An 18,491-nucleotide genomic window follows, 5' to 3' on the forward strand; every position below is an offset into this window, starting at 1 on the left:
CACCTCATTGTGCTCACCTGTCTGCCCCTCGTTATCTGCCCTATATCTGTTCCTGTCTCTGGTATTCGAGTTTGTCGGTTATTGTGAAATGTGAATGTTACCCTGTGTGTTGATGGCTACCATGTCTGGATTTCCTGTTGTCATATCATTAAATATCCTTTTACTCGTCATCTTCGTCGTCCTGCCTGATCTCTGGAACACCCTGCCCGTGACAGTTAGCAGCTTTGAAAGTCAGTGGGGTTTTTTTTGTTTGTTTTTCTTCTTTTTTTCAGACAGTTTATCAGTGATCACTCTTGGGGCTAGATGAAGTGATTTCCCAGCATTTTTTGAGCACTGACCAGTTCCAAATGTGATGTCCACCTCTGGCAACGAGCAACTTGGGAGTGGTGTCTGGTATATGCTACGCAGCTGAGGAATAGAAGTACTAAAGATTCTACGCTCAAAAGACCACCGCAAAGACGGTGATAGTGTTGGAAGACTACAGAGCCTGTGTGCTCATGTGTGATTGAGGTAGTGATAGTAGCTTCTTGACAGGACACCATCACCACACTTCAGGGAAGTATTGGATTGTATTGTAAGTATTTTGGGAATTCGGGGAATTAGCTCGACATACTGTAGTTATATGAACTGGTAGTTGTTTGAATTGTCTGTTGAAGTCAGATTAGTATTGGTAATTTCCACGACACACTGTACACACGGTGTATGAAAAGAAGCAGCCTACCTATAAAGCCACAGAAGAGCTGTTGTGTGTCTCCTAATAAAACACAAAAGGTGTTGGACTTGAAGCAGCACTGCACAGACTGTTCTGTGTGTGACATCAAAGAACAGCGAGAGCGATTAGATGGCATTTTTTAATTTTTTGTTTTGATGTCAAATAAGTCTTGCTGTTTTTATTTTTTGTTAAAGCAGTGCTGCTGTTGTAAAGTTATACAGCTAAATTAGCTCGACATACTGTAGTTATATGAACTGGTAGTTGTTTGAATTGTCTGTTGAAGTCAGATTAGTATTGGTAATTTCCACGACACACTGTACACACGGTGTATGAAAAGAAGCAGCCTTTCTATTGCTGTGAGAAATGTATTTTGATAATTTTTCCAAATTTGCTTAAATTAAACTGTACAATGGTTGTCAGGCCATAGGAATCATTAGAAACTGGGTTGTTGTGAAATCTAACTTACATAAGGAGGGGGATCACATTTACATCTAAATGATCATTCATTTAAACTAAACTGATTCAGTCAGTGTGCTTGTCATTGCGTTTTTAACTTGTACCACGCCTGACATCTTAACAAAAGGCAAGTAGTACACGCCAATATTTTTGTTTCATAAAAGGCATTCTTGCAAAAGAGTTCAGCATGCTGTGTGTGTGATAGAAAACATAGGCTTAGTGCTGAAATTGTACTTGCACTTGATTATGGCTCTTTCATTCTCTCACATGTCATCCTGTCCCTCAGGCTGCAGCTGTCTGGAATTCAACAAACAACAGCGGCGCTCCCAGTAGTTGGTACGGACGGGACTAGATTGCAAGCGGCACATCTGTTTCTCACTAGGGCGAGACCGAGTCTCTGTCCAATAGAACCAGATGCAGCTACCAGAAACTCCCACCTCCCCCAAAAAAAGACCAAAAGCTTTATTTCCCAACCCTTTAACTATTGGTCACAAAGAGGAGATGATTGTAAATGGCAGCCAATCAGAGGTAGCTGTGTGTCTACCGCCTCTAAGGGAATGACAACCTTTAATCCCGTTTGAGCAGAGGGTGGATGGTTTGTGTTGGAAAGAGGTTTCAGACCTGTAAAACTGAGTCACGCAGACTTTCGCAGCATGAGGGACAGTGGGTCAGATTTCACTGAGCATTTCTGTAGTTATTACAGCTGGCCTTGCCCCACATTAACTGCCATTCATTTAGTCAACATATGACTGATGATCTACATTCCAGATTTATAGCAGCATATGCATTAAAGATACAGTGCAGGATAAACAAATTGTAAGGTTAAAAGGCTGTTTTAAATGAAATGTAAAAAAGAAAAAAGACTGCAACAGTGTGCTGGCTTTTCACTTTTTTTCTGGTTGTGCACCTGTTTTTGTTATTTTTCGTGTACACCACTCCTTAGAGGATAGAGGTATCTGCTACTTTAAAAAAAAATGAGGAAAGTTTGAGGAAATGTTCATAACATATCATATTCTAAATATGAATGATATAATATATCATTCATATATTATATCATTCATATAATATCACCCCAACCCATCATAATGAAGGGTTACTTGCTAGTTAGTTACAGGAAATTTTAGGGGCGGGACATTCTCACGCTAGCAAGCATTTGATTGGACAAAATCCTGTTCAGCGCAAGATGATTCATCAATGTTTTTGGTCCATAATCCATAATGTCCATAATGAATTTAGTTAACTTTTAGTAGTATGTTAGCATATATGGACCCGAAGCTAAAAGCCCTTGACTAAAAGCATCAAAACTTAATTCTGATTTAATAAAATCTTTAGACCATATGTTCTGCAAGAGCTATACAAAAGACCATTCTGTTATTGTCTATCAATGTCTGGAACAAATAGCCATTTTAAGAATAAATGCAAATGATTTACAGTAAGGTGCTCGCTGAATGTTAATAAGCATATGCATACTGTGTACTGTGCATCTCAATACGGTATAATCATACACTCATTCTCCTGCTTCTGTGCCCCTGAAACATTCATGAAACATTATGTTTGGACTTTCTGTAGCTCTGGGCATCGTAGTCCACTGTCCTGCAGAGTTTAGCTCCAACCGAATCAAACGGAGCAGCCTGTAATTTTCAAGTAATCCCGAAGACTTTGGTTACATTTTTCAGGTGCATTTGATTAGGGTTGGAACTAAAGGACACTGCAGGACAGTGGACTTTTAAGTTGCTCGCCTCTGACGTAAGTTCATGTACTTTGTAACTACATGGATACTATGTACGTATACTTGCTTTTGCAGTATTGTAATCTTTTACATACCAATAAAACTTTGCTGAGAGAAAGACAAAGACAAACAAAAAGACAAAGAATTGCAGAGTGAAAGAGATTGCATCAGGAAAAATAGGGGAAAGTAAGCAGTAGGATGCCAAAGAATGATTTGTACAGTATTAGGTGAAGGCCACCTTTGTCATGCATGTCTTTCCCAGAAACCTAAAACCGATAGACCTGACAACAGGTGCCAAGACTAAAACAGAGGGCATATTCTTTCCTAGATCAAGAAATCCCCCAACAGACTATGCTGAAAAAACATCTTGGCTGCATTATTATAACATGAGATTCCTGGAAAACAGTTAACAGTACAGAAAACAGTACAGTTTTTATGACAGCAATGAGAGAAGGATGTTGTGATTGAGCTCTTTCACAATTTAATTACTGTGACGAGTGGGGCGGGGCCGAGAGCCGTGGGAATGGAGCGAGGCCGGTGGAGTAAATGCTAATGCACGACACCTGCGCCACTCACCGGTCTCGAGTCCCACGGAGGAGCTCCGGAAGCATAAAAGGAGGAGTGACGACAGTGTTGGACGAGAGAGGACCAGGCCTGGATTTTATTTTGTGTTTTGTGTGCGGCAGTCGTCCGCGAGGGGCTGCCGCTTTACTTTCATTTTGTGTTTGTTTATTTTATTATTAAAGTTTGGTTTAAGTGTTCGCCGGTTCCCGCCTCCTTCTTCCCGACCTACAAACGTTGTTACATTGGTGCCGAAACCCGGGAGGAAGGAGGGACACGCTGCCAGAGATCCCTCGCCGCTGTGGTGAATCCGCGGTGCCATCGAGCATGGCGGAGCAGTCTGCCGCCATGGAGGCTCGAGGCGGTGGACTGGAGTGAATTGCCGGGGGGGCGGACGAACTCGCTGCCGTCCGCCTATGCTGTGGAGGGACGGCTGCCGTCCGTGAGGGAGCGGAGGAGTCGCCGCCGTTCGCCCGAGGCTGGAGCCTGCTGCCATCCACCATAATGGGGAGGAGCAGGGAACGGGGGACTCCTGCCGGCTGCCCGAACCCGGAGGAGCCGTCGCCGTCCACCGGGCGGCGGAGGAGTGTCGGGCCGTCCACCGAAGGCTATCCAGTGCCGCCGCCAGGCATCGTCTGCCAGGAGGCGGAGGAGCGGTGGGCCGTCCACCAACGATGTCCAGTACCATCGCATGGCACCGCGAGTGAGAGCCTCTCAGCCGGTTGAGGACCAAGCGGCAGTGTGTCCGGGAACCAGACCGATAAATTTTTTTTCTTTTCCTCTCTCCCCTCTCTCGTATCTGTCTCTCCTCATCCTTCCGTCTCCTTTTCTCTCGCCTCGTCTGTCTGTCCTTACCCCCAGGTACGCCGCGGCCGCCGTGATCAGCTCCCCCGGAGGGGGGAGGGGGAGTAGAGCGCAGTCTTGTGGGTACCCCCCGCCTGTGATGGGGGTATGTGACGAGTGGGGGCGGGGCCGGTGGAGTAAATGCTAATGCACGACACCTGCGCCACTCACCGGTCTCGAGTCCCACGGAGGAGCTCCGGAAGCATAAAAGGAGGAGTGACGACAGTGTTGGACGAGAGAGGACCAGGCCTGGATTTTATTTTGTGTTTTGTGTGCGGCAGTCGTCCGCGAGGGGCTGCCGCTTTACTTTCATTTTGTGTTTGTTTATTTTATTATTAAAGTTTGGTTTAAGTGTTCGCCGGTTCCCGCCTCCTTCTTCCCGTGACTACAAACGTTGTTACAATTACCATGGACACATTTAATAGAGTCTGTTGACTTATTGTTCTTGCAGTACTTGTTCCTGCAGTCTCTAACTGTGTGTGTGTATACCTGGTATTTACCACGTTAAGGGGACCAAATGTCCCCACAAGGATAGTAATACCAGTAAATTTTGACCTTGTGGGGACATTTTTGAGGTCCCCATGAGGAAACAAGCTTATAAATCATACAGAATTAGTTGTTTTTATTGAGAAAGTAAAAATGCACAAAGTTACCTGTAGGGTTAGGTGTATGGTTGGTGTAGGGCTATAGCACATACAGTTTGTACAGTATAAAAACCATTACGCCTATGGAATGTCCCCATAAAACATGGAAACACAACGTGTGTGTGTGTGTATGTTGTCCTTGTGACTGCCAGTACCTTGCATCTGAGCAAAGGCCTTCTGTATGTAGCTTAGGGGCAAATTTATAGTGATTTGAAATTGTGTGACAGTTATAATTTGTATAAAACTGGATTAAATCCTTGTCACACAATATTGAAATGGTTTATTTCATGCTTTGTTTAGATTATCACGGGTTTAAAATGTAATTATTATTTTTATAATGCATTTTCATGGTTTATGATTGAAGGTCTGGCTCTGAGACAAGGAGCATAAAAGAAAAATCAAATAACCAAAATAACTTTTGTAAGCTTTAAATAAGTGATGAATGTGGTTTAAAAACAAAATATAACACAAGATTTTCTGGTGAGAATGTGTGTTAAATGTTAGATCTGGAAGAAAATAATCCAGCTTCAGCTGTTGTTTTGCAACTGTGTGGCAACAGATGTTTGAAATCTAATATAATTTCCATGTGTGTTAGTTCATGGAAGGTGCTGTAGTTTACTTAGATACAGCCAACAATTTAAAGAGTGAGGTAAAGACTTGACAAACAGAGATCTTCTCTGTTCCTATGACAATCAGTGCTGACTCTAGCCTGCGATCTTATCAAGGTCATGACCTCAGAGTTTACTACTACTCCCAGCACCACTCACATGACCATCTGAAATTAGGATTGCTAAATGTCTGTAGCCATAACTAAATGAGTAACAAAGAATGGACTTTATCCACTAATGAGTGATGACAGTCTACTTCACAAACACTGACCTAGTTAAGTTTCCAAAAAAAACAGAGGATACAGAGTGACAGAGTAACAGGCACTGGACGTTTTTCTGCTAATTTGTTGTTGAATTAGCTAATCAAAGCTTTTCTTTTGAATTGCAACCCACTTTTAAAAGTGTCTTTGGTATGAACCTCAAGCACGCAAAGATACAGAAAGATATTCACTAGAAAAATTAAACCGCCTGTTTCCATTAAGAAGAAATAGCCTTATGTATATGATTCAAGAGGTTCAGTGCACATGCACTATTAGAACTTTTGTCAAGTAACCTAAAATGTGCTTTACATAGTAAAATGGTTCTATTCAAAACTACATTACACTGTTACACCAAAAGTAATTTGTAAAGGTAAAATCACACCAAAAAAAAAAAAGCTTTTAAATTTCACAGTAGTTCAGTAGCTCATCAGTACACCTAGGTGTTTTCACTTTAGAGCGGGGTGATATTCACATAAACACACTGCATAATTGTTATCCTGATATGCTACGCGTCCAAACTGTGCGCATGAGAACTGCGGGATGTTTGCTGAATTTACAGCCTGCCATAACATAAACCTTCGCGCAATGCATTACTTTTTTGCTAAGATTTAATGAATACTGCTTGTACCTCTTTTAGCTCCTTCTCGATCTGAACCGCACGCTGAACGATTGGTCCGCGGACCGCGTAGTCAACCTTCTTCACGTTGGCGTTCATGGTGTCAAGGGTGAGCACTTTCCCCCGAAGGGGTAACGCTCCGTTTTCGGACATCTTCTGTTGTAGATGTTCGCTTTGGGCCGCCGGGAATGCAGAAAGATTCCTATGGGGAGAAGAAAGGGAAGGCAGTGGAGAAAAGTTCAGGACCCAGTCTGGAACCTTGGGGTACACTGCCGCGTAAGCCTCACATCTTCCCCATTTCAAAACACTCACGGTTCTATTAGATAACATTTTCATTAACAGTTAAAAGCGCAACAGGTTTACTTAACGGTTAAGAGGTAGAGCTTAAAATTGGGTTCTTAAACTTTGGTTATCAGCGCACGTTTGCTGTTACGCGCGTAGTAAACCCTACAAAGATCTATTCGAGAAGACCTTTGGACTGTGCATCATAGTTCAAGATTTCATAAGAAGCACGAGCAACTGCTGACCCCCACTAAATCCCCACGCCTCCTTTTCTCTACCGGGCTCAAAAACAGTACATTTAGTGTTTCTTTTCCATGACTGCCACTTTTTAAATGGGGAGTTTTATAGCCAGTACCTTCTCCCGAAAGTGGGCTATATTACGCACCAGAAGTGTAGAAAGGGAAGCCTCCTCGGTTACCGAGACGACAGACAGCAACGATCGACCCGTGTGAAGCGTCTGAAGCGGCTCCAAACTTTGACCGGTGTAAAACTTCCCTTCACAGTGAACTTCCTCTCATTGATCCAATAACTGAGAATAAAGCACGCCAGCTCCTCCCATGATGACTAACTAAGGCTCTGTGTGTCTTGCAGAAGAGATTAACAAACAGTGTGATCACATTACAGGGTTCTGTGTTCTTTGAAAGAATTGTTCCACAAAGGTACTGGCAAACTTCAGGAAATAGTAGACCAGTTGGAGAAAATGGCAAAATGACTTTAAAAATTGATGCTAAATCTAAGTTGTCATGATCAGGGACCATGATGTTCCAGACAGCATGCTCTTTATTATTCAACCACTTTGGTCTTATTGGAATATGCCAGAGGGGCTGGTTGGTTGTTAAAGAGGAGATATTACAGGATATATTATTAAAATGTTCTTCACACTAAAAGAAAAAAATGGTTCTTTTAAGAAAACGGTTCTTTCACATAAAGTTTCTTTAAGGGAACCCAGAATAGTTCTTCTAAGGCACTGCAGTGAAAACCCACCTTTCCACCTTTTTCACTTTAGACAGTGTAAGGTTTACAGAACCTCAGACACTTTGATCTTCTGAGATGGACAATAAACACACCGTGCTTTAACATACAGACATCTGTTTCTACATCTAACAGAGAGAAGATGCGGAAAAAGTCCCTTCTCCCATTCCTCTCCACCCACTTCCTCTCACCCATCTCAGCCACTCAGAGTGCTAATAAAGATTAATAACGACAGATGAAGCATTTATGAAGCAGATAAAATATTACTAGCACATATTTTACGTTAGAGACACAAGCCAATGCCTGCTGCTGCTATTCTGTGATATAATATCTGATATAATACTCAAACTAGTTTTTCAGTGAGACGAGGGATAGGCTGTTGATGGTTACGTTCCTACAGTCAGGGGCCCCATAGACTTCCATTGTGAGCGCCTTTCTATCAACACATTGTCTTTGCAAACTGAGGCATGTCACAGATCTCAACTGGTATTTATCCCGGATTATCCCTTTAAAGCAAAGATAATGAGACTGGGTGTGGATGAACAGCTTGATATAAAACATGCCATATTTATTTGTATTCTTTTTAGCCTTTTATACAGCTTATTGGCTGTACTTCAAGAATATTTCGGCTTTGTGCCGATCAGACTGCGTTGACCTTTGACTTGAAGGAGTGACTCGGGGAAACTGTTTTCCACCAATTGAAGACATGATAAGTTGAATTTGTTAATGGATAATTATATATGAACAAAACAACAAGGACTAGCACTTTAGTTGCCTGCAAATTTCATATCCCGTAAAAAAAAAAAAACACACCTCTTCAGACATTCATATACTACTGATAAATAAGTCTTCATAAGAAAATGTTTTACAGAAACCCAGGATTGGACTTCTTTCCTAAGTGCATCCAATAAAAACAGCCATGTTTCCTTTTTATACATCATGCGCATTCAATTTATTTTGTCATTATCTTGTTTTGTTTTTTTGTTAGTTTCTCAATTGTTGCGTGCAATTGCAGGTTAACTATTGTGCTGGCTGTACAGTACAATGCTATTTATATTTAAAATGAGGTGTAAATATGTAATTAAAATGTTCATTGCATCAATACTCACACCCAATATCCTGTCTTTATTTAACCTGCAAGTGTTTATTTCTTATTTTACATCACCCACTCTTGTTAAAAAAATACAGGACTCTGTTCTTGGAACATAATACGATTGGGCAGCAGGGGGCGTGGTCACACAGATTTCTGCTGATTTTTACAAATAAAATTTTCACAAAAAAAAAAAAAGAAGAAAAAGAAAAAGAAAAATCACACTGTGAAAACATGAATGTGGTTCAGAAATAATAACAGCAGAATGCTAGAATGCAGAATGATTTTATTTCCTTGTTGGTGCTGAAACATAAAAATATAACTGAAACATAAGGAAACAAAAAATCTAAAGATGCATATGTATTTATTCACACCACAAATTCAAACATATTATAAAACTAATTTGTTCACCAGTGTCATTAAGTGAATATTAACATACACAGCTTTCGAAAATGATGTTATGTTGGTCCTCAATGCCAAACATTTTCCATTCAATGTTTCATAACAACAACAAAACAAAGGATGTGGTATCACAGTGTGAATGCTACACATATACAGTTATACAGTAGTCATTAAGTGCTTTTGAGTCTATATTTTGATTCACTTTCTAGAATTACATTTGTTTATATACTGTGTTTTTTTATCCAGCTCCTAAGAAAGTACGTAAACAGTGACAGTCAAGAAATATTAGTAACACTTTACAATAAGGTTCAATTTGTTAACATAGTTAATGCATTAGGTATCACAAACTAACAATGAATAATACTTATGCATACAGCATGTGTTATTATAGGTTTATGTTAATTTATAAATATGCTGTTGTTCAATGTTTAATTCATACTATAAACTTCTTTAAAAATAAAACTGTATTAGTAGATGCAGAAATAACATTACAGCAACTAATATTAATAAATGGTGTACATAGTTCATTGCTAGTTCAAATTGAACCTTATTGTAAAGTGTTAACAAAAAGTCTTCTTTTGATTAATATACAACAAGGCACGAGCCTGATGATCACAGCCAGAAATTGCCAGGGACCAGTTAAAGGGATAGTTCACCCGAAATGAAAGTTCTGTCATCATTTACTCACCCTCATGTCATTCCAAATCTGCATGCCAACACAAAAGAAGATATTTGGAAACATGTCTTGCCATTTTTTTCTCAATGTGATTCACTGTTGTTTCGAAAAATTACTGTCATTGTATGGACCATTTTTGGAAGATTTGTTTTTTTGCAGAAAACACAAACTCAAACAGCTCATACAAGGACATGAGGGTAAGAAAATTATGACAGTTTTAATTTGATGTGAACTATCCTCTACTATTAATGCTTGAGCTGTTCATTTTTGCAAATCCAGTAAGTCTGCTACCTGGTTAAGTAACCCATACATGTTCAAACCAATGCCCTAAAAACCAGTTGCAGCAGTTATCGCTGAGAGAGTCTGTGTAGCCACAGTACGCAAGGCAAACGTAGGCACAGAGAGATCCATGAGGAGGAAGAGCTGGTGTTGGGAACTCTGCAGGCCATAACACTTACACTCATCTGTGACAAGGTAACACTGCACAGGGACATGGGTAAAACCCTGAAAGAAATCCTCTGAGGTAGTTGAGGCTGACGAAACTGATGTCTCCTGAGAGGTAAAATATCGAGTCACGGCAAACGTATAAAAAAGGCGGAGGAGCTCCAAGCGCCTGCCTGACGAGAGGAGAGGCGTAGCCTCCAAAGGAGCGCCACTGCGAACACGAGGGCAGACGGTGACAGCACGTCGAGATTCACGGTTGATGAGGAGAAGCGCCTGGATGTCCCAGCGAAGGCTAACAGACGGGGGAAGAGTAGAATGTTTGGCCTGCTCCAAACAGCTGCGCAGGTTCTCCACAAAAGTGGACCAAAAACGACCGATGAGCTCATTCTCTGCCTTGTATAAAGAGGGTTTGGGGCCACAGAGGACACACACGTGAACCCCAGGAAGTAGTTGGAAACTGAGCAAGCGAATGGCGACGGTAGGACTTCCTTGGGGAAGGAAGACGGGGTAGTCACATGAAGATGCACCGGAGAGCGAGTGCACCAAGACTGAGAGCACAACAACTTCCTGGGACGTCAGTCGAGACCACCACTTCTCCGTGGCCTGTGCCACACGGCCGTGCACCAGCAGGCAGCCAAATTCACTCTCCGCTGCTTGGGCGAAGGAGTCTAGGGCTTCCTGAAGCAAGCCTGAGTGGGAGAGAAGCAAACAGTCGGCACACTGCGTCAGATCTCCCATAAATCCCTGATCGTCACTGACGCGCTCCAGGAGCATGTCGATCAGGCGGTAGCAAGAGCGCAACTCCCGTTTTAGCCGCTCCACGTTGCGTATGTTTGCCAGCTCGTCCTGTCCCAGGACCAGGACCATGCAGTTCCACACGTTCTCCAGCAGGCGGCGCAGCTGCAGCTCACTGATGGCGGAGCCCCCGCCGCCACTCACCGCAATCAGCATCAGGCTCTCCTGAAAGACCCCCCAAACCACACGGCTCCCTCGATCCGTCTCACAGCTCGCTAACTGAGCCCCGTGGCCGGCGCCAAACATATGGACACCATTTAGGGAGCCGATGATGGAAAAGGGAAGCTGCTTTACAGAGCCTCGTGAAAACAGAGGGACCCCACTGGTGGCTGTGAGGCACAGCAGTTGGAGGGTCTCTGCTTGCAGCATAGTGAATGTAGACTGGGATGGAAAGTGGCTCTAAACACCAATCAGTGATGGAGACATCTTAAAAAGCCTTTAGGTGCACAAAGACAAAATAAATAAACACATTAGAACTTCAACATTGAACATACTGCAAAAGACACTACACTGACATGACACCTGCGAACGGTAAGATGGGGTAAGATGCCCTCCTAATGTGCTTTTCTTTTAAATTGTAACATGTTTAGATACAAGTTCAGCATGTGCAGCATGATGATGCATCAGCCAATGTGGTATTAAAGGAAACTGATAGAAAAATTTGTTATTTTAGTTGTCATAGCACAAAATGTAACATTATTCATTTAATCATTTAGCAGACGCTTTTATTCAGAGCAACTTATAAATGAGGACAATAGAATCAAAAAATATTTTTTTTCTAATACATAAAAAGAAAACAAGTAGATAGAATAAAAAAAAGAATAGGGAATGCTAGTGTTAGACGGTTAGGTTTTTAATAAATAAAAAGAAAACAAGTAGATAGAATAGAAATAGAATATAGAGTGTTAGAGGGTCAAGTGTAGATGGAAGAGAATGTGTCTATAGCCGTTTCTTGAAGATGGGCAGGTCATTCCACCAGCAGGGAATGGTTAAACTAAAAGTCAACCCCACCCACTTCTTTACAGAATGTATAAACTATGTTTATTAATATGTAGGTATTAATGTTAATACATAATAATATTTTAATGTTATTCAAATGTATATTCGTTAATGATCCTGTTCATTTTATAATATTTGTATTAAATATGATATAATATTTTATATTATATAACATACTAAATCAACTGTGCTATTGAGTTTTGTCAATTTAGCCGAATAATTGAATAACCGATGACAAAGCAGAATCCCAGTAAAAGAGATTAATCTTAAGAAAGTACATTTATTCTATGACTTACGTAAAGGATTATAAATATATACATGTTTAATTGCCCATATTTTAATTGAAGATATGTCATAGTCTATTTGAGACACTATGCTTTCGAACTGAATGCACTCAATAAGCCTATAGGTTTTAAGGCATATCAAAGATATGACATATATATTTGACTCATGTAATTAATTAATAATAACCCAAGTAATCCACAAACAAAGCACTCAATAAGCCTATAGGTTTTAATGCATATCAAAGATATGCACATCTGAAATATATATTTGACTCGTGTAATTAATAAATAATAACCCACGAAATCCACAAACATATTAAATAATAATAATAATACTAGTCACAAAACTTGATCCACAAATCCCTCATTAACTAAAAGGGAAAAAACACCTGGTGTTTGCCCCGGGCGGCATCTCACCCTTTACTAACTGGAAAGGTTGGTCTTCATGTAAAGTGTATGCTAACGTGACACATCTGCGTCAAAATAAAAATATTTTTTGTCAGTCTTAATTATGCAAACCTTGAACAAACCTGCTAACGTTAATCCAGGCCGAAACATTCACAGACTACTGTAATAAGCGTTAGTTCGCATACTTTTGACCAAAGGTTTTCCCCTCACAGAATTAAGCCGCTAATGACTCGAGTAGACAACTGCTAATAAGAAAAACAATTAAATAATTTTCTTGCCTGACTTTGAGAGTTGTAAACTTCACGTATCCACAGCAACATCTCTGACAACAGCGGTTCCGCTCTTCTTCGCAGCCAATGAAAGTAAAAGAGAACTGATGGCTCCATACCGCCACCTTCCGGAGACTATATGCGAATGCAAGTACGGTGTATAAAACAGTTTTCGGTTTAGAATTATTCAGCACTGAACTGCAAATATACGTATGTCTTACGCATATTTAACATTTTATTTTATTTGATCAATCCTGAACAGTCTCACTTTAAATACAGAACTTTTAATATAAAATACTCAACGCCCTCTTATTTTCAACAATACTTGTATGAAGTCAAATCTGAAGGATTATTATTATTATTGTTATTATTATTATTTTAACAGGAATTAGCAACCAAAGATAAAATGTAAGATATGCCACATTTATTCACTGGCATGTTTAAAAATTTGAAAAAATTTAATCAAATACACTGGTCTTTCTAAACATTTACAACTTGACAGTTAAATGTTACTTGCTACAGTGTTCTTAGCATTGAGCAGAATTGTTACATTTTACGTTACATTTAAAACACACAAAGCATCGTTTTAATCATGGCACAACAAAAAAAAAACAGATCAAATCAAAACAGTCCTTTTCAAAAGGAACCGTATTTTTAATTACACTTCTTATTTTAACAAATGAAATGCTTAGTTCAAACCAAAATTAATGAAATTCACACTTTGAAATGCAATCAACTCTGTATTGACTCCCATTGTGTGACTCTTACAACTGGCAAGTCAAATGTAAACCACTGAATATTTTTGAGTGATGCTGCTGTCTTTGGCATTGCTTAGGCTATCCATCTAAACAAGCCAAAGAAAGTAATCAATCATTTAAACAGTGAAGAAATCATGACAGAATGTAATCAATCACAGTCATGGATGGGACTCCATTTTTCCTCAACCGCACTTTAGTCATCAAATTTCTGGTGAGAACATGGTTTGTCGTTTTTAGTGCTTTTATAAACAGCTCAGATGGTTTGTTTCATTTAACCTACTAGACTCTTATGTCCCTTACTGTTGGTGTATTATTTTGGATAAATATTTCGATTATGTCACTCTACCAGTCTCTTTATTGGTAACAAGTATAAGAAATATATACTCCTGCATGTAGTTGTAATAGGTAACTGACACACCTCAGATAACTGTTGATTAAATGACAAACATTTTAGATTGTTGTTAAGATCATCAACTAGCTGATAATTCTCCAAAAAAAGGTCACACACACACACACACAACGCATGTCATTTATAAACATTTTATTTTAGTCCAGCTCTTTTCCTCTTCCCGCCATCATAGCATACAGTATATAACGTCATCATTTCTGAAAAAGCTGAATTGCTAAGCCTCATTCTATTATGGTAAACAGTACCACAATGACAAGAATATGTGCCAGAGAACTAAATTATTCCGGTTAAGTTCCATATTCAAGCAAGAAGGAGGCAGCTATGAAATTACAAAGAAAACAAGTAAAAGAAAAGTAATACAATGTGTGATAAGAGACACATTGTTTACATTTGTGATTTAGATTTGCTGACTGGCTTTTCATTCGTAATACTTTATCCTGTGCAAACTACAAAATGGCTGTTTTGGGGGTCCAAAAAGCAAACAAAAAGACATTAAATAATTTCTGCACAGTTATTTTAGGAATGAACGAGAAATCAGGAATTACAAATCACATCACTGCTTGTGACATATCAAGATTTTTACATTACATCAAGGTAGATTGACAGATAATAACATTACAATTGATCAGAATGCAATTTTATGGCTTTTTGATTTTTCTTCATTAACAAGGCACCAGAGAGGAATGATAGGATTGTTGCACCTCACAGAAGATAAATCGATAAAATCAGCAAAAAGTCTTGAAGAGAGACTCCTTGGCAATGTCACAGAATGTGGAACTGGCAAGGAGTGGATCCTTGAGACATCATTGGTCCTCTTTACATGCCCATTCGAATGCTCTGAATGATCTGGAATATTGCTGAGGAGAAAAAAAACAAAAAACAGAGTGACATTACAGATGGCTGACATTCCAGCCTTTGGAAAAGTTGAGGAGGAAGAGTACTGAAAAACTAAACTTGTTGAAGTCAATCTTAACATAAATGCCAGCTTCGGGTATATAATGGGCCATTGCGCTAGTGGATAGTTATGTTTCTTCACTCTTTTGTCTCATAAAAGTAAACTATCTTTGTTATCTCTAACAAAGTAAATCTTATTCTTTTGTGGATCGAATCAAATAAAAAGATTGCAAAATCATCCAAGGAGCAAAAGTAAGGGCAAGCAAACAGAGAGCAAGATGACCAAAAACATGCAACGAAAATGTCATTTGTTCAAAGCAAACAGATTCTCGAGGACAACGGGTAAAAACTCTGCGAGAGCTGGCAGCAACCCAGAAGCCCGGGCCAAAGAATGTGCCACATCAGATCTGGATGGTGCCGTTTATGACGTTGTCAAAAAGGCTACATCTTTTAAGCTATGTCTCAAAGCCTCCAATCCAGCTGGCAATGAGATCCATTACTCTTCCTGGGAGTACTTAAAGGGTTAGTTCACCCAAAAATGAAAATTAGCCCATAAATTACTCACCCTCAAGGCATCCTAAGTGTATATGACTTTCTTCATTCAGACGAATCCAGTCGGAGTTGTCTTTGATCTTTCAAGCTGTTTCATGCCACTCAGCGTGTGTTGCATGCATCAGTCCAAAAGAAGTTAAATAAAAAGCGCCCATCCATCCGAAGCAGCTCCGGGCGGCTGACGTATGAGGTCGGCATTGCGCATGTGCCGCTCGGAAGTGACGCACGCGGAAGCACAGGGGAGAGATCAAAACAAAACAACGGTCACTAATTAGAAGTACAAAACGAGGATTTGTAAAGAAGAATGTCTGAGGATTTCGATATAAGCCAAGAGGAGACTGGTTTTCCTTTGCTACTCCGACTGGATTCGTCTGAAAGAAGAAAGTCATATACGCCTAGGATGACTTGAGGGTGAGTACTTTATGGGCTAATTTTCATTTTTGGGTGAACTAACCCTTTAAGCGGTTGTTGGAAATGTTCTTCAATGCGGTTTCCAGAATAGCAACACCTGCAGATCCACATGTTGTACCCAGTGAAAATAAGCAGATAAAGTCATGGTATCAGTCCAGCCTTGTCCGTGTAAATAGTGTGCATTATTATCTCAGCCTTCACTACAGTGCAAGGTTTCACAGTGTGTGCCAAAAAAAAATGAGTGGAGGTCAGCTTTGCCTGCCTACCTTGGTCTAAACAATAAGCACAACATATGCTAGTATAAAAATAAAATACCATCTAATTTAATGTGTTTATCATTTGATGTGAGATATGACAGATCACTTGTTAATTTTGTGTATTGGTTACTCACCTGAACCACAGACAACAAAGATGAAGAGCGCCAAGAGCCATGGTCCCACCGAAACTTTATCATCACTGACGTTTTTCTGCGTGAATTTACATTAAAATCAGTTGCAAATGCCCATTTTAGTTGTCATTTAATTGTAGTAGTGCAGTGGGATTTAGCAATAAAAGTGTATATACATTGCAGTATTAAGAACCACTATTTTACTGCAAAACTAGTAATTCCTTATATTAACAGTTTAATCAAACGTCTTACTTTAAAACCAGTTAAGTTAATACATTACATGAAGTTAATTTCACTTTTGTTGGTACACTATCGAACATCATGAAGTCATGATCTTACCGATGATTTGACGTTGCCTCTCTGGGTGATGTTTTTGCTGTGTTTCTCGTTGGCCATACGAATCCTCTGTTTGGCGACCATCGTTGCAAATGCTGGTGGGTTGTAAAAGTGAGCTGGTCACAAATATGACGAACACAAACTAGTGAGGACGAAGCCAAAACTACGTCGATTTTTGTCTACGTACCACTGATCAGTGCTACGTACTCAGAATGTAAGCTCCGCCCACAGCGGAAGAACGCAAATGGACTGACGCTCGGACCGCCCAGCTTTTTGAAAAAACGTTAACACCACTGATCTATAATAGAGAACGCTATATATAGATCAGTGGTTAACACGATATTTGCTAAATTTAGTTTTTTAAATTTTGTGTCAGCCTTGCGTAGTGTGTCATAAAGCTTGTTAAAACGTTCTTATTGATAAGACCTTCAATTTGGATATCAATCTTGGATTCTTGCACAGTGTCTGTGGTGTTCTTATTTTTTCATTGCTTTTTCATTGCATTAAGTTACATGTCAATTATATTAGGTTTAAAACAGCCAGTAGTGTAACATTATTTCTGGAAATAGCAACTACTGATTTATGGAAGAAATTGTTCTTTTTGAGTGAGAATAAATCGTTTGAACGGGTCTGTAACAGTCTGGGTTTTGAATTACTATCCATTTATTAGCTGAACTGGGACATATGAATGTATGATGATTACGTACGGAACAGCTGAATAGTTTTAGATTTTTTTTATTTTTTTTTTCTATTCATGCCAAACGACTTGCATAACATTATAACAGAACAATAGAAACAAACACATATCATGTAATAATAATAACAACAATACATTTATACACTAAACGGTTTATCACTGAAAGTAATTTTTGACTTTTCAAAGATTTTTTGTTTGAGTTTTTTTTTATGCTCATCAAAGACAAAACATAGGAATTGTCTACTAAAATGGACTGTTCTTACCCAAAAATGTGCATTTGTGTATAAAAAAAGATAAGTATAATAAAAAAAATCAATGTTATTTGCGTATAAAAAAATACAATAAAAAATAACAATGTACTGAATACGAGAATTTGACTTGTAATAAAGAAAAATAATATTAAGTATTTATTTAGATTATGGCTTTTTTTCTGAGATAAGTAGGCCTACAGAAATCGTTCAAAAAAAGCTTTAACACGAACATAATCATTACATTTTATTTTGACTCATTTTATCTTGTTTGTTAATAGATGTTTGTAGGGACGAGACCAGATTCATTCCACGTGTTCCATTCCAGATTCATTCCACGACCAAATTCCATTTAACGTGTATTTAAAAAGATGATGCGGGACAAGCTTCTTCTTCTTCTTTTTTTTTTTTTTTTTTTTTTTTGTTAATTGTATAATAAATAAAAGAATACAAATAGATAGAATACAAAAAGAATAGAGAAGCTAGTGTTAGTTGTTGTTTTTTAAAGAAAACAAGCAGTTAGAAAATAATTAGAATAGAGAGTGCTAGAGTTAGAGGGTCAAATAAAGATGGAAGAACCAAGACGTTCTTCGTCAAAATGTGTGACCCCACGTCAAGCAGTCGCCATTTTTGGGTTTTTTTTTGGTTCCTTTTTCCCTCTTTCCGTTAATGCTTCACACTCCAGTCCAGTTGGTGGCGGTAATACACCATAAGTTGGCTTGTCAACCGCCATAAAATCGTACAAGAA

At 39.2% G+C, this 18,491-nt stretch overlaps 3 protein-coding genes and 1 long non-coding RNA gene across 8 annotated transcripts in view; 1 reads left to right on the top strand and 3 right to left on the bottom strand.

Moving 5' to 3' along the window:
* Positions 1-7,219, bottom strand: part of LOC107708598 (alanine aminotransferase 2-like) — a 23,443-nt gene extending 16,224 nt beyond the window's left edge. Inside the window, exons 1-2 of one of the 5 annotated variants that reach the window (XM_016512879.1) lie at positions 7,097-7,219; positions 6,442-6,631 (exon numbers count right to left, since the gene is read on the bottom strand). In XM_016512879.1, the coding sequence (XP_016368365.1) occupies positions 6,442-6,582 (141 nt within the window). In that variant the 5' untranslated portion in view covers positions 6,583-6,631; positions 7,097-7,219. Of the gene's footprint in view, positions 1-6,441; positions 7,032-7,066 lie in introns of those variants that run through there. The other 4 variants (XM_016512887.1, XM_016512902.1, XM_016512895.1 and 1 more) reach the window with 4 other exon arrangements.
* LOC107708629 (uncharacterized) lies at positions 268-5,698 on the top strand. Its single transcript, XR_001636380.1, has 3 exons — positions 268-354; positions 2,273-2,275; positions 5,686-5,698. It is a non-coding gene; the product is annotated as an uncharacterized LOC107708629 (long non-coding RNA).
* A 2,342-nt stretch (positions 7,220-9,561) lies between the features above and the next one.
* LOC107708997 (protein fuzzy homolog) lies at positions 9,562-13,178 on the bottom strand. The gene is made up of 2 exons (XM_016513394.1): positions 13,065-13,178; positions 9,562-11,526 (listed from the first exon to the last, which is right to left on the bottom strand). The coding sequence occupies exon 2, from the start codon at positions 11,457-11,459 to the stop codon at positions 10,179-10,181; it is 1,281 nt and encodes a 426-aa protein (XP_016368880.1). The 5' UTR covers positions 11,460-11,526; positions 13,065-13,178; the 3' UTR covers positions 9,562-10,178.
* A 1,156-nt stretch (positions 13,179-14,334) lies between these two features.
* Positions 14,335-17,058, bottom strand: LOC107708646 (stress-associated endoplasmic reticulum protein 1-like). Its single transcript, XM_016512945.1, has 3 exons — positions 16,802-17,058; positions 16,466-16,541; positions 14,335-15,074 (listed from the first exon to the last, which is right to left on the bottom strand). Exons 1-3 carry the CDS (start codon positions 16,880-16,882, stop codon positions 15,034-15,036), a joined length of 198 nt encoding a protein of 65 aa, XP_016368431.1. The 5' UTR covers positions 16,883-17,058; the 3' UTR covers positions 14,335-15,033.
* Positions 17,059-18,491: the final 1,433 nt, after the last annotated feature.

The sequence above is a fragment of the Sinocyclocheilus rhinocerous genome, unplaced genomic scaffold, assembly GCF_001515625.1.
Source record: "Sinocyclocheilus rhinocerous isolate Xijiao unplaced genomic scaffold, SAMN03320098_v1.1 scaffold1724, whole genome shotgun sequence".
NCBI lineage: Eukaryota > Metazoa > Chordata > Actinopteri > Cypriniformes > Cyprinidae > Sinocyclocheilus > Sinocyclocheilus rhinocerous.

What these genes read in the sequence shown, in the direction of transcription:
- LOC107708997 (XM_016513394.1), bottom strand. Translation starts at nt 11,459, where the DNA reads ATGCTGCAAGCAGAGACCCTCCAACTGCTGTGCCTCACAGCCACCAGT.
- LOC107708646 (XM_016512945.1), bottom strand. Translation starts at nt 16,882, where the DNA reads ATGGTCGCCAAACAGAGGATTCGTATGGCCAACGAGAAACACAGCAAA. An exon ending in GAGGCAACGTCAAATCATCG is followed by an intron (nt 16,542 to 16,801) that starts GTAAGATCATGA and finishes AAATTCACGCAG; the next exon opens with AAAAACGTCAGTGATGATAA. An exon ending in CTTTGTTGTCTGTGGTTCAG is followed by an intron (nt 15,075 to 16,465) that starts GTGAGTAACCAA and finishes TTTTCTCCTCAG; the next exon opens with CAATATTCCAGATCATTCAG.